The sequence below is a fragment of the Bos javanicus genome, chromosome 11, assembly GCF_032452875.1.
Source record: "Bos javanicus breed banteng chromosome 11, ARS-OSU_banteng_1.0, whole genome shotgun sequence".
NCBI lineage: Eukaryota > Metazoa > Chordata > Mammalia > Artiodactyla > Bovidae > Bos > Bos javanicus.
The window spans coordinates 30,824,632-30,850,327 of NC_083878.1; the positions used below are offsets into that span (position 1 = coordinate 30,824,632).

Consider the following 25,696-nt stretch of genomic DNA (forward strand, 5'->3'; position numbering starts at 1 on the left):
CATAGTCAATAAAGCAGAAATAGATGTTTTTCTGGAACTCTCTTGCTTTTTTGGTGATCCAGCAGATGTTGGCAATTTGATCTCTGGTTCCCCTGCCTTTTCTAAAACCAGCTTGAACATCTGGAAGTTCACAGTTCACGTATTGCTGAAGCCTGGCTTGGAGAATTTTGAGCATTACTTTACTAGCGTGTGAGATGAGTGCAACTGTGCAGTAGTTTGAGCATTCTTTGGCATTACCTTTCTTTGGAATTGGAATGAAAACTGACCTTTTCCAGTCCTGTGGCCACTGCTGAGTTTTCCACATTTGCTGGCATATTGAGTGGAGCACTTTCACAGCATCATCTTTCAGGATTTGAAAGAGCTCCACTGGAATTCCATCACCTCCACTAGCTTTGTTCGTAGTGATGCTTTCTAAGGCCCACTTGACTTCACATTCCAGGATGTCTGGCTCTAGGTCAGTGATCACACCATCGTGATTATCTTGGTCATGAAGATCTTTTTTGTACAGTTCTTCTGTGTATTCTTGCCATCTCTTCTTAATATCTTCTGCTTCTGTTAGGTCCATACCATTTCTGTCCTTTGTTGAGCCCATCTTTGCATGAAATGTTCCCTTGGTATCTCTAATTTTCTTGAAGAGATCTCTAGTCTTTTCCATTCTGTTGTTTTCCTCTATTTCTTTGCATTGATCGCTGAGGAAGGCTTTCTTATCTCTCCTTGCTATTCTTTGGAACTCTGCATTCACATGGGAATATCTTTCCTTTTCTCCTTTGCTTTTCACTTCTCTTCTTTTCACAGCTATTTGTAAGGCCTCCCCAGACAGCCATTTTGCTTTTTTGCATTTCTTTTCCATGGGGATGGTCTTGATCCCTGTCTCCTGTACAGTGTCACTAACCTCCATCCATAGTTCATCAGGCACTCTGTCTATCAGATCTAGTCTGGAGTGGGTAGCCGTTCCCTTCTCCAGGGGATCTTCCCAACCCAGGGATCAAACCCAGGTCTCTTGCATTGCAGCCAGATTCTTTATTGTCTGAGCCACCAGGGAAGCCCAAGGTATCCTATAGGGTACAGTGAAGGATAATGAACAAAGAACATGTTTATCAGAAACCATTTGACTTATTATTAGAGTATTTCAGATGTTTGATGAAGCCTGTTCAAAATCTTTTAGCAAGTGTTTTTAGTTTAGTTTGGTATAATGTATTAAGGGCTTCTCTAGTGACTCAGATGGTAAAGAATTCACATGCAATGCGGGAGACCTGGGTTTGATCCCTGGGTTGGGAAGATCCCTTGGAGGAGGGAATGACAACCCATTCCAGTATTCTTGCCTGGAGAATCCCCACGGAGAAAGGAATCTGGCGGGCTACAGTCCATAGGGTCGCAAAGAGTCAGACATAACTGAGTGACTAAGTACACACACTAAGGGTAAAATACTTTTTGAGCATTTTTTATCATATTTTCACAAACCATATAAAATTTAAGAAATGTAGGATAAATTCCTAATTATGAAACAGTTGATTTTGAGAGAAAATGACTGTAAGTGTTTTCATCACTTATAATTTTAGAGGCATTTTCCTCCTGGGCTCTGACCTTTAAAGATTTCTGGAGTGATGATTCAAGGACTTATTCTACTGTCACCTATTAGATGTCATCTTGTACTTTGTTTTGATATGGAGAAATAGATCAGTTAAGGAAGACTAAGCAAGGATTGTTTAGAGGGTAGTGGTTAAGAGCTTAAGCACAACAGGTTCAAATTCCAGGGTTGCCTCTTAAAAGCAAACTATGTAATGTTGCTCTTTAAAATTCAGTGATTGCTGTAGACTGGGCATAAAACCAGCCTCATAATTTTTAGAGTTATCAGAGATGTTTATGGAGTTTTTAATAGCTTCTGTCACCATGATAAGATTTAGATTAGTGCTGTTACGCTTTATGGGCATGTGACATATTGGATAATGGTTCATACAACTTGTTGGTTGATTTAAAATATATCTGTATTTAAAACACAAACATTGAAAGGAATTTAATTTATATTAAAAATTTTTTCCGTAGGATATCTTAAAATAGTAATCTGGTAAAATTTATACTAATATAATTTTCAAAAAAGTTTATAAATAACTCTTTATAAGTAGCTTTCAGAAATTCTTGTTGCTGAAAACAAGTTACAGTTAGCCCTTCGTGTACAATTAGCCTGCTTTTCCTGTGTAGACTGCCAAAGATCTTAAGTTTTTATGTAGGTTTAACATCATTACTGTTGCATAAAATATATTCCTGACAGTTTTTGACATGCTCCTATTTTAAGGTGCATATTATTGTATATTACTATGTTAAGTTTTTCCTCAGTGGAGGAATTTTGTTTTCTAATCTTACAATGCTATAGAAAATTAGGAACTCAGGTTTTCACTGTAACTCCCAAAAGTAGAAGGAGAGAAATGGGTATGATGGTGTATCTTCTCCAGCTCCTTTTCATCTCTTGCTTCTCTCCCCACCATCTTCATTGTCCCTCTCCCAAATATTATTTCTGCTGCCTTCTCTTTTACCTTTCTGACTGCTTCTTCTTATCTCCTTCATGACTCCTCTTTATCTGCCCTTCCTGTTTCCTAAAGGTTCTATCCTCAGCTCGTTTCTTAGTTCATGTTTTCCGTGGGCAGTCTCATGCAATATCATGGTTTTAATGATGATCTTCTTATTGATAAGTGCATTTCCAATCTTCTTATTCTCTTGAGCTTCAGTCTCCAACTCGATGGACATGAATTTGAGTAAGCTCTGGGAGTTGGTGATGAACAGGGAAGCCTGGCGTGCTGCAGTACATGGGGTAGCAGAGTTGGACACGACTGAGTGACTGAACTGAACTGAAAGTATTGAAATCATATAGAGTCTGTTCTCTTATCATACAGTGGACTCTTAAGCAGCAGAGGGGTTAGGGACCCTGAGCTCTCTGCAGTGAAGAGTCTATGTACAAGTTTATAGTTAGCCCTCTGTATCCATGAAAGTGAAAGTCACTCAGTTATGTCTGACTCTACAGGAGTGGGTACCCTTTCCCTTCTCCAGGGGATCTTCCCAACCCGGGGACCGAACCCAGATCTCCCTCATTGCAGGCAGATTCTTTACCAGTTGAGCCACAAGGGAAGCCCTTTGTATCTATGGATTCAACCAATCACAGATCTTGTAGTACATATTTATTGAAAAAGATCCATGTGTAATGGACCTGCACATTTCAAACCTATATTGTTCAGGGGTCCACTGTATAGCATATGATTTACCATTTTAACCATTTTTTAGGTGTACAGTTCAGTGGCATTAAGTATGTTACGTTGTTGTGCAGCCATCACTACTGTGCATCTCTCGAACTTTCTAATCATCCCCCAACTGAAATTCTGTACCCATTAGAAAATAACTTCTCATTACCCCCTCCATTCAGCTACTGGTAACTTCTATTCTACTTTCTGTGTCTATGAATTTGATTACTCTAGGTACCTTGTGTGGAGAAGGAAACAGCAACCCACTCCAGTATTCTTGCCTGGAGAATCCTAGGGATGGGGGAGCCTGGTGGGCTGCCGTCTATGGGGTCGCACAGAGTCGGACACGACTGAAGCGACCTAGCAGCTGCAGCAGCAGCAGGTACCTTGTGAACGGTGTCATACAATATTTGTGCTTTTGTGACAGGTTTATTTTACTTAGCACATTTTTAAGATTCATTCATGTTGTAGCATATAAAGGAATTTCATTCCTTTTAAAGACTGAATCATATGATTTTTGACATCCTTTAAAACCAAGTATTTCTGGAGTCTATTCCCTCTTCTCCATCTATTGCCTTAATTGTCTCTCACTTGGGATAATATAGTTTCTAACTAATTACTAGCCTTATAGTCTTTGCGGGTTCTTATTCCACTCTTCCCAATCCACCCATCCTAGAGCTTAAAAGATTCAGGGATGAGAAATGTTTTGGATTCCTTTTATATCCCTTAATAACCATGTGAGTTGGGCAAGTTTCTATATCCTCATTTGTAAATAAAGATAATCATATCTACCGTAGAACTGTGATGGTGGGAAGATTATGTGAGAAAATCAGTGTGAAGTGCTCAGCAGTGTACTTCCTAGCACATGGTAAGAACTCAGTGCACATTTGCTATGATCTCTGCTCCTCTTCTCTACCATAGATTTACCCAGCATACAGCCCGCTTGCCATGTCACTGATTGCCCATCAAGCTACAGGATAAAATTTAAACTCCTTGTGAAAAAACATTAATAGAAACCTTGATTAAATACTGTTGGGAGACCTACAGGGGGCACTCTTCACACCCAGTGACGATGGCAGAGCCCAGCCAGAAGAAAGACCCCTCTTGTTTCCTGACAACAACTTAAGCAATGAAAAGCAGTGGGATCTTTGTTTACTGCAGCTTTCCCAACTGCCTTCTTTCTATACGCTCTCTTACCTCGAGGGGACTTGCGCAAAGCCTCCCATGGTTGCACACCCCACATCTCTGCTGATCCTGAGTAACCCTGTCTCTGCTGAGAAATCCCTGGCAGTCTCCTTCTCCTAGGCCAGCACTCAGTGTGGCGCACAAGGACTCCATGTTTTCTGCGTTTCTTTCTTACTCTTCCTTCCTTTCATACCTACTGCTTTATTGGGAACAACAAACCACGAGCAATTAGCTGTGTTGACTTTGTTGTTTCCTGCCTCTCTTTGGTTTTGCTGTCCCCTCAGCTTTGTGCCTGGATTTTTCTCCCACCATCCTTCCTTATGGTTAATTCCTACTTAGCCATTTATTACTTTCTCCAGAAGTCTTATTTTAATACCTTTCTACCTAACCACTCCCCTTTTATTATTAGCTTGGATGTATCTCTTCTGTATCATCATAGCCCCTTAAGCATGTATCTGTCATAATGTAGTTAAAAGATATGTTACAATGTCCTCTGTGCATGGAGAGGTATATTTTATTAATATCTGCAGACCCAGCACCTGAGCGGGAAAGATATATATGTATATTAGAATATAAACTTTAAAAGGGAGGATCTGTGACGAGTTTATTTGGCTCAATAATTCTCAGCTCTGGCTAAATATTAGAATTATTGTGTGCATGCATGCTAAGTTGCTTCAGTCATGTCTGGCTCTTTGTGACCCTCTGGACTGTAGTCTGCCAGGCTCCTCTGTAGTTGGGATTCTCCAGGCAAGAATACTGCAGTGGGTCACCATGCCCTCCTCCTGGGGATCTTCCTGACCCAGGGGTGGAACCCGTGCCTCTTACCTCTCCCACGCTAGTGCCACTTGGGACACCCATTAGAATTATTGGGACATTAAAAAATTCCAAATCCATCCTGATATTCCTCTAAGATAAATCATCATACTGATAGTTATTTGAATTGATGATTTAGTTAATTGAGCACATATTTTTTAAGTCACTATATGATACTTCAAAATGAATATCTCTTAATCAGATTTTAAAACTCAGCAGTGGCCACAGGACTGGGAAAGGTCAGTTTTCATTCCACTCCCAAAGAAAGGCAATGCCAAAGAATGTTCAAACTGCCACACAATTGCACTCATCTCACACACTAGCAAAGTAATGCTCAAAATTTTCCAAGCCAGGCTTCAACATTACGTGAACCATGAACTTCCAGATGTTAAAGCTGGATTTAGAAAAGGCAGAGAAACCAGAGATCAAATTGCCAACCTTGAAAAAGCAAGAGAGTTCCAGAAAAACATCTACTTCTGCTATATTGAGTATGTCAAAGCCTTTGACTGTGTGGATCACAATAAACTGTGGAAAACTCTGAAAGAGATGGGAATACCAGACCACCTTACATGCCTCCTGAGAAATCTGTATGCAGGTCAAGAAACAACAGTTACAACTGGACATGGAACAACAGATTGGTTCCAAATCGGGAAAGGAGTACGTGCTGTATATTGTCACCCTGCTTAATTAACTTCTATTTAGAGTACGTCATGAGCAATGCTGGACTGGATGAAACACAAGCTGGAATCAAGATTGCCGGGAGAAATATCAATAACCTCAGATATGCAGATGACATGACCCTTAGGGCAGAAAGTGAAGAAGAACTAAAGAGCCTCCTAATGAAAGTGAAAGAGAGCGCAAAGTTGGCTTAAAGCTCAACATTCAGAAAACTAAGATCATGGCATCTGGTCCCATCACTTCATGGCAAATAGGTGGGAAAACAGTGGAAACGGTGACAGACTTTACTTTTTGGGCTCCAAAATCACTGCAGGTGGTGGCTGCAGATGGTGACTGCAGCCATGAAATTGAAAGACACTTGCTCCTTGGAAGAAAAGTTATAACCAACCTAGATAGCATGTTAAAAAGCAGAGACATTTCTTTGCCAACAAAGTTGTGTCTAGTCAAAGCTATGGTTTTTCCAGTAGTCATGTATGGATGTGAGAGTTGGACTATAAAGAAAGCTGAGCACTGAAGAATTGATGCTTTTGAACTGAACTGTGGTGTTGGAGAAGACTCTTGAGAGTCCCTTGTACAGCAAGGAGATCCAACCAGTCCATCCTAAAGGAAATCAGTCCTGACTATTCATTGGAAGGACTGATGCTGAAGCTGAGACTCCACACTTTCACCACCTGGTATGAAGAACTGACTCATTTGAAAAGACTCTGATGCTGGGAAAGATTGAAGGCAGGAAGAGAAGGGAGAGACAAAGGATGAGATGGTTGGATGGCATCACTGACTTAATGGACATGAGTTTGAGTAAACTCTGGGATTGGTGATGGACAGGGAGGCCTGGCATGCTGCACTCCATGGGGTTGCAAAGTTGGATACGACTCAGTGACTGAACTGACCTGATGTGATGTTTTTATTTCTTTGTAGGAAAAAGCCAATTTAACAAAATCTGTTTTTTGTATTTGTCAAAATATGTTGAGATGTATTTCACCCCAGGTAAGAGTAGAGTGGCATAGGATGATCTTGTACATAGCTAGGTAATAAATAATCATTGCCATTGCTTTATGGGAGGTGCTTGGCTCAATTTCTGTTAAGAATTAAAGAAGATGTACCCTGCCATCATGATTATTGTTGTTCAATCGCTAAGTCATGTCCGACTCTTTGTGACCCCATGTACTGCATGCAGCATGCCAGGCTTCCCTGTCCTTTACTATTTCCTGAAGTTTGTTCAAACTCATGTCCATTGAGTCAGTGATGTCATCCAACCATCTCATCCTCTGTCGTCCCGTCCGCTTAGCCCGCCTTCAGTCTTTCCCAGCATCAGGCTTTTTCTAATGAGTTGGCTTTTCATATCAGGCAGCCAAAGTATTGGAGTTTGAGCTTCAGCATCAGTCCTTCCAAAGAATATTCAGGACTGATTTCCTTTAGGATTAATTGGTTGGCTCTCCTTGCTGTCCAAGGGGCTCTCAAGAGTCTTCTCCAACACCACAGTTCAAAAGCATCAATTCTTTGGCTCTCAGCTTTCTTTATGGTCCAACTCTCACATTCATACATGACTACTGGAAAAACCATAGCTTTGACTAGATGGACCTTTGTTGGAAAAGTAATGTCTTTGCTTTTTAATATGCCGTCTAGGCGTTGGTTATAACTTTTCTTCCAAGGAGTAAGCGTCTTTTAATTTCATGGCTGCAGTCACCATCTGCAGTGATTTTGGAGCCCCCAAAAATAAAATCTGACACTGTTTCCCCATCTATTTGCCATTAAGTGATGGGACCAGATGCCATGATCTTAGTTTTCTGAATGTTGAGCTTTAAGCCAACTTTTGCACTCTCCTCTTTCACTTTCATTATGTTGAGGCAATTTCTTTCTATTCCTAGTTTGAATTCTTTTAAATCATGAAAAGGTGTTGAATTTCTCAAATGCTTTTTCTGCACTAATTTAGATGATTGTGTAGTTTTTTCCACCTCTTCATTCTGTTAATGTGTTAATATTACTTTTTCATGTTTTGAACCACCTTTGCATTTCAGGAATAAATCTGACTTGGCCAAGGTGTGTGATCCTTTTAATGTGCTATTGAATTTTGTTAGTATTTTGTTGAGAATTTTTTTTTTTTTTTTGGCTGTTCTGTGCTACTTGTGGGATGTTAGTTCCCTGACTAGGGATTGAACCTAGCCCTTGCAGTGAGAACTCAAGAGTCCTAATCACTGGACCATTAGGAAATTCCCTTCTTGAGGATTTTTGAGGATTGAGGTTATAAAAGTAGAATTCTTTAGTGAAGCCATCCGGTCCTGGGCATTTCTTTGTTGAGAGATTTTTTGATGACTAAATTCAATCTCATAATTGATTATAAGTCTGTGTATATTTTCTCTTTCTTCATGATTCAGTCTTGGCAGGTTATGTGTTTTTAGGAATTTGTTCATTTCATGTAGGATATCTAGCTTGTTGGCATGCAGTTAGTCATAGTATTCTCTTACAGTTCTTATTATTTCTGTAAAATTAGTAGTAAAATTTCATTACTTCTGATTTTTAGCTTTCTTTATCAGTTGAGTCATATATTTATGAATTTTATTGATCTTTTTGAAGAAATAACTCCTGATTTTATTTTCTCTATTGTTTTCCTTTTCTTTATCTCCGCTTTACTTGGTATTATTTCCTTCCTTCTACTAGCTTTGGGCTTTATTATTTCTTCTTTTTCTAGTTTCTTAAAATTATTATTAATAATTTGAGATGTTTCTTCTTTTTTTAATGCAAACATTTACAGCTATCAGTTTCCCTCTGAGCACTGTTTTGCAGTATCCCATAGGTTTTGGTGTGTTGTGTTTTCATTTGTCTCAAGATATTTTTTATCTTTTGACAGAAGATTCTGATTCTTTTGATTTTCTTTTTGATCCATTGAATTTTTTTAGACTGTTCTTTAACTTCTCTATCTTGTAGATTTTCTGGGTTTCCTTCTGCTTTTATTTCTGGTTTCATTCCATTGTGATCAAAAAAAGATACTTTGTATGATTTCAGTCTTTTTTGTGGCCTAACTTACCAGCCTATCCTGGAGAATGTTCTGTGTGAACTTGAGAAAAATGTGTGTCCTGCTGCTTTGCATATTTTGTTTATGTTTGTTAGGTGTAATTAGTCTGTCATGTTCAAGTTCTTTACTTCCTTATTGATATTCTGTCTTGTGGTTCTATTCATTATTGAAAGTGGAGTATTGAAATGTCCTACTATTATTGCAGAGCTATTTCTCCCTTTTTGTTGCATATATTTAGGAGCTCTGATGTTTGGTGCATATATGTTTATAATTGTTATATTTCCTTGATGAATTGATCCTTTTATCATAATATAATTTCTTTGTTTTTAACAGTGTTTGACTTAAAGTCTTTTTTGTCTGATGTTAGCATAGTTTCCCCAACCCTTGTGGTTACTATTTGCATGGAATGTCTTTTTCCATAGTTTTACTTTTGACCTGTGTGTGTCTTCCGTTTAAGTTGAGTCTCTTGTAGACAGCATATTGCTGGGTACTGTTTATCCATTCTGCCAAACTGTTACTTTTGATTAGGGAGTTTAATCTATTTACATTTAAAGTAATTACAGATAGGGGAGGAGTTATTCTTGCTATTTTGTTATTTTCTGTGTGTCTTTTAGCTTTTTTGACCTTCATTTCTTCCCTTATTATATTCTTTTGTGTGTAGTTGATTTTTTGTAATGACACATTTTGATTCCTTTCTCATTTCTTTTGTGTGTATTCCATGTTTTCTTTGTGGTTAAAGTTGTTAACAGTCTGTTTTGAACTGACATCAACTTTAATTTCATGTAATTACTCTGCTCCTTTTTATTATTTCCTTGTTTGCTATGAGCTTAATTTGGTCTTCTCATTTTAATTTCTTAAAGTGGAATTTTAGGTCAGCAATTTGAGACTTGCTTCTTTTCTTATATAATCATTTAATGCTATAAAATTCCCTCTACGCACTGCTTTAGGTTCATCTCAAGTTTTACAATGTCATGGTTTTGTTTGCATTCAGTTAAAATTATGTTTTAATTTTCCTTGTGACTTATTCTTTGACCCATGGATATTTAGAAATGTGTTGTTTAATTTGTAAATATTTGAGGATTTTCCAGATCTTTCTATTACTGATTTCTGGTATAATTCCTTTTGCTAAGTGAACATATACTTTGTATGTGTTATATTTGTCAAGGTTTGTTTTATGGTCCAGAATATGATACATCTCATGAACATTCTGTGTACTCTTGAAAAGAATGTGCATTTAGCTCTTTGGGAGTAGTTTTCTGTAAATGCCAGTTAGGTTATGTTGGTTCATTGTGTTGTTCAGGTTTTCTACATTCTTACTGAATTTCAGTCTAGTTTTTAAATTGATTACTATGGAGAGGAATGTTGAATTCTCCAACTATAATTGTGGATTTGTCTTAATCTTTTCATTTCTGTCAGTTTCGATTTATATTTTCTTTTAGTGTTTGGCTTATTCTAGTTAGTACAGTCCTTTATATTTTTAATTTATCCATTAAACGTGATGTCACTTGTCCTTTCTACTTTGTTGAATTATTGTTTAAAATAAAACAGTTAAAACTTTAGAGGTATTATTTAATTTTACATTAGTTTGTATAAAAGCTGATACTTTTTTTTCTGGGCTTTCTTTTTTTAAAAAATTACTTATTTTAAATGAAACAAAGATGAATATTTTTAATAATAAAAGGTACAGTTCACCAAGAAGATAGACATCATAAACCACTAGAATATCAGAAGAAATATAAGGGAAAATAAAAAAATATATAATCATAGTAAGACATATGAACATTTCTCTGAGAATATTTTATCAAATGCAGAAAAAATAAGAATAAGAGCATCTTGAAATGTCATTTATAATTTAAATGTAATAGATTTATATTTAATTTATATTAATCATATCCTACACAAATGTATTTAAAATTTTGTATCTCATAGATTGTTATTAGATGTCCACAGGACATTTAGCAGAGAAGGCAATGGCACCCCACTCCAGTACTCTTGCCTGGAAAATCCCATGGACAGAGGAGCCTGGTAGGCTGCAGTCCATGGGGTCGCTGGGAGTCGGACACGACTGAGCGACTTCCCTTTCACTTTTCACCTTCATGCGTTGGAGAAGGAAATGGCAACCCACTCCAGTGTTCTTGCCTGGAGAATCCCAGGGACGGGGGAGCCTGGTGGGCTGCCGTCTATGGGGTCGCACAGAGTCGGACACGACTGAAGCGACTTAGCAGCAGCAGCAGGACATTTAGAAGAACTGGCAAAAAGAAAGTAGAATTCTTTTTTGTGTGACACATGTTGTATGTATTAACATGTTAATTTTGAAATTATTTTCCATTATAGGTTATTATAAGATATTGACTATAGTTCCCTGTGCTATGCAGTTAACATTTGTTGCTTGTTGCATATCTTTTTAAAATTAGAAATGTATAAAAACTGATAAATATTACTGGAAAGCAGACAACTGATTTCTGTCTATGTATGACTGCGAGTTTATTTACAATTTAAATATAAATTTATCCCCATATTATGTAGAAATGCTAGCAATGTTCTAAAATTCAAAATTAGGGAACATCACCTGACTAGGGAGAAATATATTTTAAGAAGCCACTTACGAAATGCTTATGTAATTTTATATTTTGCTGATTCAGTGTTTTGTATACTTCCTTTGACTTACAAAACTTTATTGCATTTCTTTCTATTTTTAGGATTCCAGTTCTGAGATGGATTTAAGCATTCGGGTAACTGATGGTGACGTTAATGAGATAATTCAAATAGGTGGAACTGGAGATACATCTTCCAATGATGAAATAGGAAATACAAGAGATGTAGATGAGAATGGATTGCTAGGGATTATTGATGCAGGAGACCTGAAGGTAACTGAAGAAGAAACTGGCAGTGTATCAAATGAAGATTCAAGTGTGAACAGTAGTGATAATGAAGACCCTGAGATAGACCTTTTGGAAGAAGTAAGGATTATTTTTGAGTTGAAAGTTTTAAAAATTTATAGCATTTGTGTTCTAATATACTTTGGAACCAAGAGAAATAACAGTTCAGATCAATGCTGTCTTTAATCTTTAAAGTGAGACTTGTATTTGTACTTGTATTTAAGCTTTTGACCTTAAGCTGCAATGTAAATCAGTATTTAGGAATCAGTTACTGTATTTGTTAGTCTTAACTAGAGGTAGTGGGAGTTTGAAGGGATGGGAGTGAAGTTAAAGAAGGCAGCCAGGGTAGAAGCACAATGTTTTGCTCTAATCCTAATACACGCCATGAAATCTTTGTGGAATGTGATAATTAAGAAGCATAAGTGTTATTAGCTATCGTTTATGGTGGCCTTACATATGTGCCAGGTACCATACTAAATCGTATTGCCTTTTGTTATTTAACATTCCACTGCCCTACGGCTCTTATTACTGTTCTCATTTTGCAAATGAGAAAACTGAGATATGAGGAGTTTTAATAGCTTGCCAAATAGGTCAGTCTTGTGGTTGTTGAGTGGTCAAACTGGGAGTCAAACTCAGGCTGTTTGACTTTTAAGCATAGTACTATTCTTTGCACTTGGGAGAGACAGAATATGTCCCTCTATCTTTAAAAAATTCAGAGTATCATAAAATTCATTAATGTGACTATCTTTCATCTTTAGGACCCTTTAAATTCTGGAGATGATGTTAGTGAGCAGGATGTGCCAGACCTGTTTGACATGGATAATGTGATTGTCTGTCAGTATGATAAGGTACTGTACTCACCTTTTAGACTTTGGATTGATTAATTGCATTTATAGGAGAAAGTAAGCAAAATGACAGGAAATACTATGATGAGTTTTTATTCAGTTAAATTAATCTCAGATAGTTAATTCTATAAATTTGAGGGGTATTTTGGGTCTAACACTGTGCTGTGTGGTCTCAGTGAAACCAAAAAAGTGACAGTCCTTGTCTTAAAGAGGGGACAATCTTATTGAAGCAAGATGTTTCTGTATGGAATAATAGAATGGCATACAATAAGATGGTAGGTAAATCAAAAGCTAAAATATGTGACAGATAAATCAAATACTAAAATACATGGCATGTAAATCAAATACCAAGATGAGTGGCATGTAAATCAAATGCTAAGATAAGTGGCACAGACAGTTAAGTCCTAGAAGTGGCTGGGAAATGCAAGAAATCATTTGTAGTTGGAGTTCTCCACAAATCCTTCCTGGGTGATGTGGGGCTTTTAAATAGGTCTTGAATGATTTGTAGGATGTAGATAAGTATGGAGAGTAGGCATTCAGGAGAGTAGAATAGCCTAATAAAAGGCAGAGAAATGAATGCATGTAGAATTATAAGGAAGAGTGAAGAGACAACTCTGCCTTGAATAAAGTGTTTTCCTTTTGAATATTTTAGGAAATGAGGCTGGGTGGGGGACAGAGGTTGAAGCAGCTTGGAAAACCCAAAATCCTGGTAGGGAAAATTCAAACTTGATTTGGTGGACATTAGCCCTCTAAGGATGATATTGAGAAAATTTCAGTTGGGTTTAAAAACTGGCTTTATTAATTTGGAAGTGGCAAATAGTAAGAAGAACAGGGATGGTACCTAAAGTAACAGAGCCCAGACTAAAGATGGAAGCATAGAACATAGAAGAATTAGAGATTATGTTGGAAGAATCACTGGACTTTCAATACTATGTTGAAGAGAAGTGGTGAGAGTGGGAATCTTTGTCTTGTTCTAGATTCTAGCAGGAAGGCTTTCAGCTTTTCACTGTGGAGTATTATATTGGCTGTGGGTTTGTCATAAATACCTTTCATTATATTGAGACATGTTCCCTCTATACGCCCTTTCATAAGGGTAATCACTTTTAATCATTAATGGGTGTTGAATTTTATCAGATGCTTTTTCTGTTGAGAGGATCACATGGTTTTTGTCCTGTCTTTTGTTAATGTGTATATCGTATGGATTGGTGTGTATTAAACCATCCTTGCGCACCTGGGATGAGTCCAGCTTGGTTGTGGTGTGTGAACCTTTTTTACGTGTTATTGGATTTTGTTTGAGAGAGATGCAAATCAAAGCTACGGTGAGGTACCACCTCACACCAATCAGAATGACCATCATTAAAAAGTCTACAAATAACAATTGCTGGAGGGGGTGTGGAGAAAAGGGAAACCCTCCTACACTGTTGGTGGGAATGTAAATTGGTATAGCCACTATGGAAAACAGTACGGCGGTTCCTCAAAAAACTAAAATTAGAGTTGCCCTATGATTCAGCAGTCCCACTCTTGGGCACTTATCTGGACAAAACTGTAATTCGAAAAGATACCTGCACCCCAATGTTTATAGAAGCACTGCTTACAATCCAATAGCCCAGCACTTGGAAACAATCTAAATGTGTACCTACAAAGGAGTGGATAAAGAAGATTTGGTACATATACACAATGGAATATTATTCAGCCACAAAAAAGAATGAAATAATGCCATTTGCAGCAGCATGGATGGATCTAGAGATTGTCATACTGAGTGAAGTAAATCATACAGAGAAAGAAATACCATATAATACCACTTACGTATGGAATCTAAAATACAACACAAATCAACATATCTATGAAATGAAAACAGACTCACAGATGTAGAGAACAGACTTGTTGCCAAGGAGTGGGGGTAGCGGAGGGAAGGATTGGAAGTTTGGGGTTAACAGAGATAGAATATTATACATAGGATGGATAAATGACAAGGTCCTGTTGTATAGCACAGCGAACCGTATTCAATATCCTGTGACAAACTATAATGGAAAAGAATATGAAAAAGAATATATATGTGTGTGTGTGTATAAACTGAGTCACTTTGCTGTACAGAAGAAAAACACTGTAAATGAGCTATACTTCAGTAAAATTAAGAAAAAGAAAAAAGAATCATTGGGATCTAGTAGTTAGCTGGATATGAGAGAATGATTGACAAGGGAGAGTTGAAGATGCCCTATACACTTTACCTATTTAAAGTGTACAATTCAATGATTTTTAGTATATTTATGGATATGTGTAACCATTGTTATTGTTCAGTTGCTCAGTCATGTCCGACTCTTTGTGACCCCATGGACTGCAGCACATCAGGCTTCCCTGTCCTTCACTGTCTCCCGGAGTTTGCTAAAACCCATGTCCATTGAGTCGATGATGCCATCCAACCTTCTCATCCTCTGTCACCCCCTTCTCCTTCTGCCTTCAATCTTTTCCAGCATCAGGGTCTTTTTCAGTGAGTCAGCTCTTCGCATCAGGTGGTCAAAATATTGGAGCTTCAGCATCAGTCCTTCCAATGAATATTCAGGACTGATTTCCTTTAGGATTGACTGCTTTGATATCCTTGCTGTCCAAGGGAGTCTCAAGAGTTTTCTCTAGCACCACAGTCTGAAACTGTTAACACAGTCAATTTTAGAAAATTTTCATCACCTGAGAAAGAAAGCCTATTGCCTTTAGTTCTCACTCCCATACTGCTCCATTTCCTCCCGTGCTCAGTAGTAAGGCACTACTAATGTACTTTCTGTTGCTGTAGATTTCCCTATTCTGGAGTTTTATATGAAAAGAATTTATAATAGGTGGTATTTTATAACCGATTTCCTCTGCCACACACAGTGTTTCAAGATTCATCCATATCATGGCTTGTAACTGTTCTTCATTCCTTTTTACTGATGTATATTAGTTCTTTGAATGGATATACCACAATTTGCTTATCCATTCATCTGCTGAGTGACATTTGAGTTTTTTCTAATTTTTGGCTATTAGGAAGAATTTTGCTATAAATATTCAAGTTTTTTTTGTGACTATATATTTTCATTTCTCTTGGTATATACCTAGCAGTGGAATTCCTGGGTCATACAGTGATAATTTAAGGCACTATCAGACTATTTTCCAAGATGGCTGTACTGTTTTTTCATTCCTGTCAATAGTGTATGAGGGTTTAGATTGCTTCACATTCTCACTAACACTTGTTATCTGACTTTTTGATTCTAGCCATCCTAGTGAGTATTAAGTGGTATCTGGTGGTTTTGAGTTGCATTTCCCTGATGACTAATACATATTTATACCTTTCACTTTTTTTCAGTAACAATTTCAATATACTCAGGTCAAACAGAAGATGATATTTTGAATTGCTGTAAAAATAAATCTTTTTCTCTAAAAATAGGATCTTCTCTCCTATAACATTTTATATATATAGAAAATGGCAATTTATATGCTAGTAAACATAAACATAAGAAGGAAGAGGTAATAGAAAAGGAACTGGTCTTGCTTTGAAACTGTTTAGATTCTTATTCTTATAAATAGTGTATTGCATTCTATAAACAGTGTGTTGCATTATATAAGGCATTAAATTATATTTGCATTCCACAGAGTCACAAATAGTTTTCTAGACCATTATGGATCCAGTATCCTTAGTGGTACTGCACTGTGGAAAATAGCTTGCAGTTAATTAACACAGTGCTTTATATTTTTCAAAGTATTTTTAAAAAGTATGTATTTGTCTGTTTGAGGTTTTAGTTGGGCTTGCAGGATTTCTCTGCATCATGTGAGATCTTTTGTTGCAGTGTATGGACTCAGTAGTTGTGGTACCGGGTGAGTTGCTCTGTGGCAGGTGTAATCTTAGTTCCCCGACCAAGGATTGAACCCATGTCCCCTGCACTGCAAGGTGGATTCTTAACCACTAGACCACCAGGGAAGTCCCCAAAGTATTTTCTTATACATTGTCTTTTGCCAACAACCTGTTAGGTAGATAGAAAGAGTGGTGTTTGATATTTAGTGTTACCAGGTGGCACAGTGGTAAAGAGTGTTCCTGCCAATGCAGAAGATGCAGGTTTGATCCCTGGGTCAGGAAGATCCCCTGGAGTAGGAAATTGCAACTTGGTCCAGTATTCTTTCCTGAAGAATTCCATGGACAGAGGAGCCTGGCAGGCTACACAGTCCACGGAGTTGCAGAGTCGGACACGACTGAGGATGTAGCATGTTAATAAATCTAGTTGTCTGAGGGCACTCTAACTAGTGAATATTTTAAGAACAATACAAAACCAGGACATTGGGGGAACTACTGAAAAGTTTTTGAAAAGGAAGTGAGAAAGTTGGAAGATAGCTAGCAAAGAGAATGTATCTGCAATCAAAGTGGGGTGGGAGGAACCATTGTTTTAGTGAAATTTTATGAAAGAATAACTTTCAAGTTCTGGTTACTAGTTGTCTTATTTGAAGAAGTATTGAATGTAACCAAACTCAAGTAAATTGAAAAACTTCAGTAGTAGTCTTGTAAGAGCTTTACTGCTTAGTGTGTTTTGAAGGCCAGTAGTATCAGTTTCCCTTGGAGAGTGTTAAAAATAAGGAATTTTGAGTCTTATCCTGGAGTACTGGATCAAAAGTGCATTTTAACAAGACTCCCAGGTGATTTTCATGCTCATTAAACTTTGAGAAGAGCTGGGTTTTTTGTTTGCTTTTCAGTATATTTTATCTGACTTTGATTATCATATGAGATTTAACTTTAAAATTTATAAGCTAACAGTCAAGGGAAAAACTTTGAGATTAAGATGTGCAGTGAAAAAGGGTTAAATGAAGGTCACTGATAAACATGCTGAATGAAAGTTATGGACATACTATTTCAGAGGCAGAGAGAATGTACATGATTAATATAAAGATTAAAATAATAAAGATATTATAGGGAAGATTAATGGCAAAATGAAACATTTTACTATAGTTAGGAGTGTTCTGTGTTATAAATAGGATACTATTTATAGTGGAATGTGAAACTATTTAAATATGTTCCATTTTCATTTAACAGTTTAGCTGACTTTGTCCCTTAGATACTTGTATTACAGTGGGTAATTACTAGGTGTGTAGCACAGTATCTCTCTCTCTCTCTCGCTTTTGTTTTTTGAATAGATATCGCATACACATTGTTAAAATACCTAAATACTATAAAAGGTATACCATAAGGACTCTGGTACCCAGTCCTTCTCCATCTGCTCTTCCTACCAGTAGCTCCCTGTCACTGCCTTCAGTGCAAATAAGTAACCAGTTACATTAATTTCTTTATATATTTAGTATCTTTATTCCAGTAAAGCCTAAAGGGGTAGCATAGACAACACTATATTTTGCAACTTGTCTTTTAAGAGATTAACAATATATCTTAGAAATCTTCATCTGGATATTTTTATAACTGTGTTATAAATTCCACAATATTCCATTGTGGAATTATTAAAATTTCTTTAACTCATCTCTTATTTGAGCTATTTCTCAGTTGTTTGCTATTGAATGACCATGTACATAAAACATTTCATATGTGGGCAGTTTTATCTATTAAATAAATCTCTATAAGTGGAATTACTGGGTTAAAGGGCAAATATATTTGGTTAGATATTGCCAGAATGCTCTCCTGGAGGTTATTCCAGTACATATGCCTATTAGAGTGTTTGAGAGTCCTCCTTTTTCTACAGCTTTGCCAATGGAGTGTAATGAGACATTTGGATCTCTGTTATTATGAAAGGTGAAAAATGATACTTTGGTGACATTTTTGTGTGTTATGAGCCATTTATATTTAATTTTATGTGAACTGCTTGTTCATAACTTTTGTCTGTTTTATTTGTATTTATTTTAATTGGAGGGTAATTGCTTTACAACGTTGTGTTGGTTTCTGCTGTACAACAACGTGAATCAGCCACAAGTATACATGTATACCTTCTCTCTTGAGCCTCCCTTTCACCCTTTTAGGTTGTCATAAAGCACCGAGCTGACCTCCCTGTGTTATACAGCAAATTCCCATTAGGTATCTATTTTACATATGGTAATGTGTAAATTTCAATGCTACTCTCTCAATTCGTCCCACTCTCTATGTTTTAAAAAATTGAATTATTAGTCAGTTTATTGATTCCTAAGAGTTCTGTATTATTTTAGGAGAGATTAGCTCTTGGTCGGAGAAGGCAATGGCACCCCACTCCGGTACTCTTGCCTGGAAAATCCCATGGACGGAGGAGACTGGTAGGCTGCAGTCCATGGGGTCGCTGAGGGTCGGACATGACTGAGCGACTTCACTTTCACTTTTCACTTTCATGCATTGGAGAAGGAAATGGCAACCCACTCCAGTGTTCTTGCCTGGAGAATCCCAGGGACAGGGGAGCCTGGTGGGCTGCCGTCTATGGGGTCACACAGAGTTGGACATGACTGAAGCGACTTAGCAGCAGCAGCAGCAGCAGCAGCAGCAGCAGTGCAAAAATACTTGTTCCTCAGTTATTTGCTTTCAATGCTTTTTCTTCCTTTCAAGCAGATGTTGAACTTGTCAACCTTTATTTTATGGCTTCTGAATTTTGAATCATGAATAGAAAGTTCTTTTTTACCTCAGGATTTTAAAGGGATTCACCCATGTTTTCCTCTAGTATTTCTTTGGTTTCTTTTAAAAAATGTAAGTCTTGATTGATGGAGCCATTTTTCTTGGTGTGACAGGTGATTTTTTTTTTCCCCCAGATGGCTACCCAGTTTTCTTAATATTGCTTATTGATAAGTCTATTTTGTCTCCACTTAAAAGAGAATGATTTCCTTATATCTACTGAAGTTCAGTATTTTGAATTTACTTCTTGATTTTCTGTTTTGTCTCATTGGGTTGTCCATTAACCTCTGCTACATTGCTTTAATTGTTTTGAGGTTTTTAATATCTTTATTTTTTAAAATTTATTTATTTTAATTGGAGGCTAATTACTTTACAATATTGTAGTGGTTTTTGCCATACATTGACATGAATCAGCCATGGGTGTACACGTGTTCCCCATCCTGAATCCCCCTCCCACCTCCGTCCCCATCCCATCCCTCATGGTTATCCCAGTGCACCATCCCTGAGTACCCTGTCTCATGCATCAAACCTGGACTGGCGATCTGTTTCACATATGATAATATACATGTTTCAATGCTATTCTCTCAGATCATCCCACCCTTGCCTTCTCCCACAGAATCCAAAAGTCTGTTCTTTACATCTGTGTCTCTTTTGCTGTCTTGCATATAGGATCATCGTCACCATCTTTCTAAATTCCATATATATGCATTAGTATACTGTATTGGTATTTTTCTTTCTGACTTACTTCACTCTGTATAATAGGCTCCAGTTTTATTCACCTCATTAGAACTGATTCAAATGTATTCTTTTTAATGGCTGAGTAATATTCAATTGTGTATATGTACCACAGCTTTAATATCTTGTAGGGCTGGTATTTCTTCATATTCTTTTCCAGAGTTTTCTTGGACATTCTTATTTATTTCTCTGTATTAAGAATCAGCTTCTCTGGTTAAAAAAAAAAAAAAAACCTGTTGAGATTTTCACTGAGATCACATTAATAGAATTTGGTATTTTAGTAATATTAAGGAGGAGTGGGTTGCAGTTTTGGATGTGATGTCCAGGGGGGGGATTTACTGACGTGATAGTGTAAAGATCGAAAGAATGTAAGAGAATGAGCCATAAGGATATTTGGATATAATCATTTCAGACAGAGGGAACAATAAATACATAAGTCCTGAGGTAGAAGTATACCTGTGTGTTCAGGGAACAGTGAGGAGACCAGAGCGTTAAGTGAGGGGAAGAACATTAAGTGAGAGGAATGATCTTTTAGGCCATTTTAAGGACTTTATTTTTGAATGAGAAGTCATTGGAGAGTTTGAGCATAGAAATGATATCTGATTTATGTTTTTAACAGGGCAACTCTGGCTACCATGTTTAGAGTAGACTTAGTGGGGGACAAGGGTGAAAATAGGGAAACGAGTCATGGAACATATCAGTCCAGGTGAGAAGGGATGGTAGCTGAAACAAGAGTAATAGTCACGGAGGTGGTGGAAATGGTTGGAATATGAATATGGCTTACAGGTGTATGAGGTGTGAGTAAAGATTATGTCCAAGATTTCTTGTCTGAATGAGTGGCCATTCCCCACTGAGATGGGGAAGACTGAAGTTCAGGGGAGAATGTATATCAGTGTCCTTGTTTTAAACTTGCTTGAGATGTTTATTGGACATTCAGGAAGATGTGTTGAAGCAGCTGAATGAGAATCAGAGTTTTAAGGGAGAAGTATGAGCTGGGGATATAAATTGCGGGAGTCAAAGTTGATATTTAAAACCATGAGATTAGATAAGATCACCAAGAGAATGATATAAACAGGAAGAAGAGTCCTGAATACACTCTAAAAGTGAGGCGAGGGAGAGAGAAGGAGAAATCAGTACAGAAAACAAAGGAACAAAGGAATGGTCAAAGAAATGGAATAGAAAGAAGTGGAAAACCAGGAATGTTCTGGAAGCCAAATGAGGAAAACATTTCAAAAAGGAGAGTGTAAGTTGCTGGTAGTCGAGTATTTGTAAAATTTATTCCTAACTATTCTATGTCTTTTTTTGCTACAGGAAACAGGCTCTTTATAACTGTTGCTTGTATATGTGAAAGCTGTGAATTTCTATATATTAATTTTGTACCAATACTGAATTCTTGTTTAGTCATTTTTAATTGATTATCTTAGATTTTTCAGATATCCAGTCATTGTGTCTGCAAATTTATTTCATCTTTTTCAGTTTTCATATCTCTTCAGTTCAGTTCAGTTGCTCAGTCATGTCCAACTCTTTGCGACCCCATGAATCTCAGCACACCAGGCCTCCCTGTCCATCACCAACTCCCGGAGTTCACCCAAACTCACGTCCATCGAGTCAGTGATGCCATCCAGCCATCTAATCCTCTGCCGTCCCCTTCTCCTCCTGCCCCCAATCCCTCTAATTATGTTGTCTAGTACCAGTTGTACTCTCCTTTTGTCTACTGTATTGGCTAGTACCTCTAGAGTGAAAAGTTAGATAATAGTTTTCTTGTCTATGTTCTGACTTGAGTGGGAATATTTTTAGGATTTTCCTCACTAAGCACTAAGTCACAGCTTTTGGGTTGAGGTAGGGGAGAGAGAGAGAGAGAGTGTGTGTGTGTGTATTCGTAGGACATAGTCTTTCTTAAAATGCTTGAATTTTATCAAAAGCTTTTTCAGCATCATTGGGGATGATTATATTATTTGTCTCTTTAGGTCTAGTAATACAGTTTTTATACTAATAAGTTCCTAATGTTGAACCATGGTTGCATTTCTAGAATAAATATAGAAAATAATTAATAAATATAGTCACTTGATAAAGGTAATGGGAAGAGTTGTTGCTGCTTCTGCTATTTTTCTTTTCCTGATATTGGTCAGATTTTATCATTTCTGTTAAGGATTCTGTCGTCATGGTTGTGTTCCCTGAGACCAAAGATAAGTGCACATGAAAATTAGAAAATCAAAACCCAGAGAAGAAATTTTCCATCGTTAGGACATTTCCCCCCTCCCCACACAAATGGAGGACTTATCCTTTATATTTTCTTGTGCCTCCCCAAATGCATCTGAATACTAGACACAGGGTTTTCTTCCTCAGTTTGACTATTTGCAGTCAACAACTAGGTTTAATTTTTACTCTTGATTTCAGATCATGTATTTCTAAGCTTTTTAAATAGTCACTTGTGATTTACCCAGAAGTAACAATAATTGTATGACTTCTTACCTATTAAGATGGTAAAATTTTCTAGTTTTTATTTTGTATCAGTCTAGTTTACTGAATCTAAAGAATAGCCAATAGAATCTGATAGATTATAAGCTGTATTTTCTGACCTTGCTCAGTGTGTTCTTTAGGACTATTGACTTTCTTCTTCAAATGAAACACAACCATTTTTTTCATTCTTGATATTAACTGCATCTTCTCTATTCCTTTGCAGATGTAGTGACCTCTGCTGTTCTTGAGCAATCCAGGCATGCCCATCTCAGGACTTCTGTTTTCTTTGCCTATAATGCTCTCTAGTCAACATATTCTTTTTCTGTCTTTGCTCAGATTTTGCCTCAAGCTCCCACTGATGCTTCTACTTAAAATTGTAACCCCATCTCTGTGTTTGCGATACTCTTTTTTCCTGATCTATTTTTCATAACACTTCCCAGGTGGTGCTAGTGGTAAAGAACCTGCTCGTCAGTGCAGGTGATATAAGAGATGTGGGTTTGGTCCCTGGTCGGGAAGATCCCCAGGAGGAGGGCATGGCAACCCACTCCAATATTCTTGCCTGGAGAATCCCATGGACAGAGGGACCTGGCAGGCTACAGCCCATAGGGTCACAGAGAGTCAAATGCGACCAAAGCAATTTAGCTTGCATGCACACCACTTTTTATTAGTCTGTGGAGTTTATGGTTTTATTGGCTTTGTTTTTTCCATCCTTAGTAAAATGTAAACTCTTCAAAGACAGCAATTTTTCTCCTGTTCTAAAAAAAATTATATATTTTCCTTTTTAAAAAACGAATAAATCTCTAGTGCTTAAAGCAATACCTGATACATAGGAACTCAGCAAATATTTGCTGAATGAATGAATAAACTATCCTAAAGAGATTTGGAAAACTCAGCAGTGGCCACAGGACTGGAAAAGGTCAGTTTTCATTCCAATCGCAAAGAAAGGCAATGCCAAAGATTGCTCAAACTACCGCACAATTGCACTCATCTCACACGCTAGCAAAGTAATGTTCAAAATTCTCCAAGCCAGGCTTCAGCAATATGTGAACTGTGAACTTCCAGATGTTCAAGCTGGTTTTAGAAAAGGCAGAGGAACCAGAGATCAAATTGCCAATATCCGCTGGATCATGGAAAAAGGAAGAGAGTTGCAGAAAAACATCTATTTCTGCTTTATTGTCTATGCCAAAGCCTTTGACAGTGTGGATCACAATAAACTGTGTTCTGAAAGAGATGGGAATACCAGACCACCTGATCTGCCTCTTGAGAAACCTATATGCAGGTTAGGAAGCAACTGTTAGAACTGGACATGGAACAACAGACTGGTTCCAAATTGGGAAAGGGGTACGTCAAAGCTATATGTTGTCCACCCTGCTTATTTAACTTCTATGCAGAGTATATCATGAGAAACGCTGGGCTGGAGGAAGCACAAGCTGGAATCAAGATTGATGGGAGAAATATCAATAACCTCAGATGTGCAGATGACACCACCCTTATGGCCGAAAGTGAAGAGGAACTAAAAAGCCTCTTGATGAAAGTGAAAGAGGAGAGTGAAAAAGTTGGCTTAAAGCTCAACATTCAGAAAACTAAGATCATGGCATCTGGTCCCATCACTTCATGGCAAATAGATGGGGAAACAGTGGAAACAGTGTCAGACTTTATTTTTCTGGGCTCCGAAATCACTACAGATGGTGATTGCAGCCATGAAATTAAAAGACGCTTACTCCTTGGAAGGAAAGTTATGACCAACCTAGATAGCATATTCAAAAGCAGAGACATTACTTTGTCAACAAAGGTCCGTCTAGTCAAGGCTATGGTTTTTCCTGTGGTCATGTATGGATGTGAGAGTTGGACTGTGAAGAAAGCTGAGTGCCAAAGAATTGATGCTTTTGACCTGTGGTGTTGGAGAAGACTCTTGAGAGTCCCTTGGACTGCAAGGAGATCCAACCAGTCCATTCTGAAGGAGATCAGCCCTGGGTGTTCTTTGGAAGGACTGATGCTAAAGCTGAAACTCCAGTACTTTGGCCACCTCATGCAAAGAGTTGACCCACTGGAAAAGACTCTGATGCTGGGAGGGATTGGGGGCAGGAGGAAAAAGGGACGGCAGAGGATGAGATGGCTGGATGGCCTCACTGACTCGATGGACGTGAGTCTGAGTGAACTCTGGGAGTTGGTGATGGACAGGGAGGCCTGGAGTGCTACGATTCATGGGGTCACAAAGAGTTGGACATGACTGAGCGACTGAACTGAACTGAAAGAGATTTTATTTATAAAGAACTCTGGTGGTCCAATACTTAAGAATTTGCCTTCCAATGCTGGGGATGTGGATTCTATCCCTGGTCAGAAACTAAGAGCCCATATGCTATGGAGCAGCTAAGCCCACACATCACAACTAGAGAGCCCACATGTCACAACTTTTGAGACCCACATGCTCTGGAGCCTGCACACCACAACCGCTAAGCCTGTGAGCCACAACTGGAGGATTCCTGCACTGCAGCAAAGGGTCCTGCATGCCACAGTAAAGATCCTGCATGCCGCAACTAAGACCCAAGGCAACCAAATAAATAAGTAAATAAATAAATATTAAAAAAAAAAAAAAGAACTCCCATTTAGGGTCACAATAATCCCATGGGATATGCAAAGAAATGTAAATAATCTTTTAACTTCTTAATTTGATTAATTTAGACTGTTCTTCTCCCTCCAGATTCATCGAAGCAAGGACAAATGGAAATTCTATCTGAAAGATGGTGTTATGTGTTTTGGAGGGAGAGACTATGTATTTGCAAAAGCCATTGGTGATGCAGAGTGGTGACACTTACGAGCTCAGTACATCATAAACATCAGAGGAACTATATCACATATTGTTCACTGTATGGAATTTAATAAAATTATAATTCAGATGCAGATACAAATATACAATGTTACATTTCTTTCATTTTATATTTCAAACTGTTTAACAGGTTTTATTTTTTAACCCTCATTGTCTGTACCATTACAAAGCACAGATGTATTAGGTGTGATGTAGCATGAAGAAATTTCATATTTCTTTAATTCTGAAGTAAAATTTAAGTCAGACTCCAATTCTGCAATATGGCAAGGTCAGTATCAGTTATGAGACTGGGGCTGGTGTTCCTCCCACCACTCAGCAAACCATGTTACAAAAGACCCTGGAGTCTTGTGAGTACCTAGATATCCAGGAAGGCGTCTCTAGACAAAACTAGTCTACATTCATCACCGACAGTATGCTGATTGTGCAAGCCCAGATGGGTCGT

General features: G+C 37.7%; 1 protein-coding gene across 3 annotated transcripts in view; it reads left to right on the forward strand.

Moving 5' to 3' along the window:
* Positions 1-25,343, forward strand: part of GTF2A1L (general transcription factor IIA subunit 1 like) — a 44,177-nt gene extending 18,834 nt beyond the window's left edge. For 2 of the 3 annotated variants that reach the window (XM_061432318.1, XM_061432316.1), the window contains exons 7-9: positions 11,619-11,879; positions 12,557-12,646; positions 25,129-25,343. In XM_061432318.1, coding sequence (XP_061288302.1) covers positions 11,619-11,879; positions 12,557-12,646; positions 25,129-25,236 — 459 coding nt within the window. In that variant the 3' untranslated portion in view covers positions 25,237-25,343. Of the gene's footprint in view, positions 1-11,618; positions 11,880-12,556; positions 12,647-22,650; positions 22,701-25,128 lie in introns of those variants that run through there. The other variant, XM_061432317.1, reaches the window with a different exon arrangement.
* Positions 25,344-25,696: the final 353 nt, after the last annotated feature.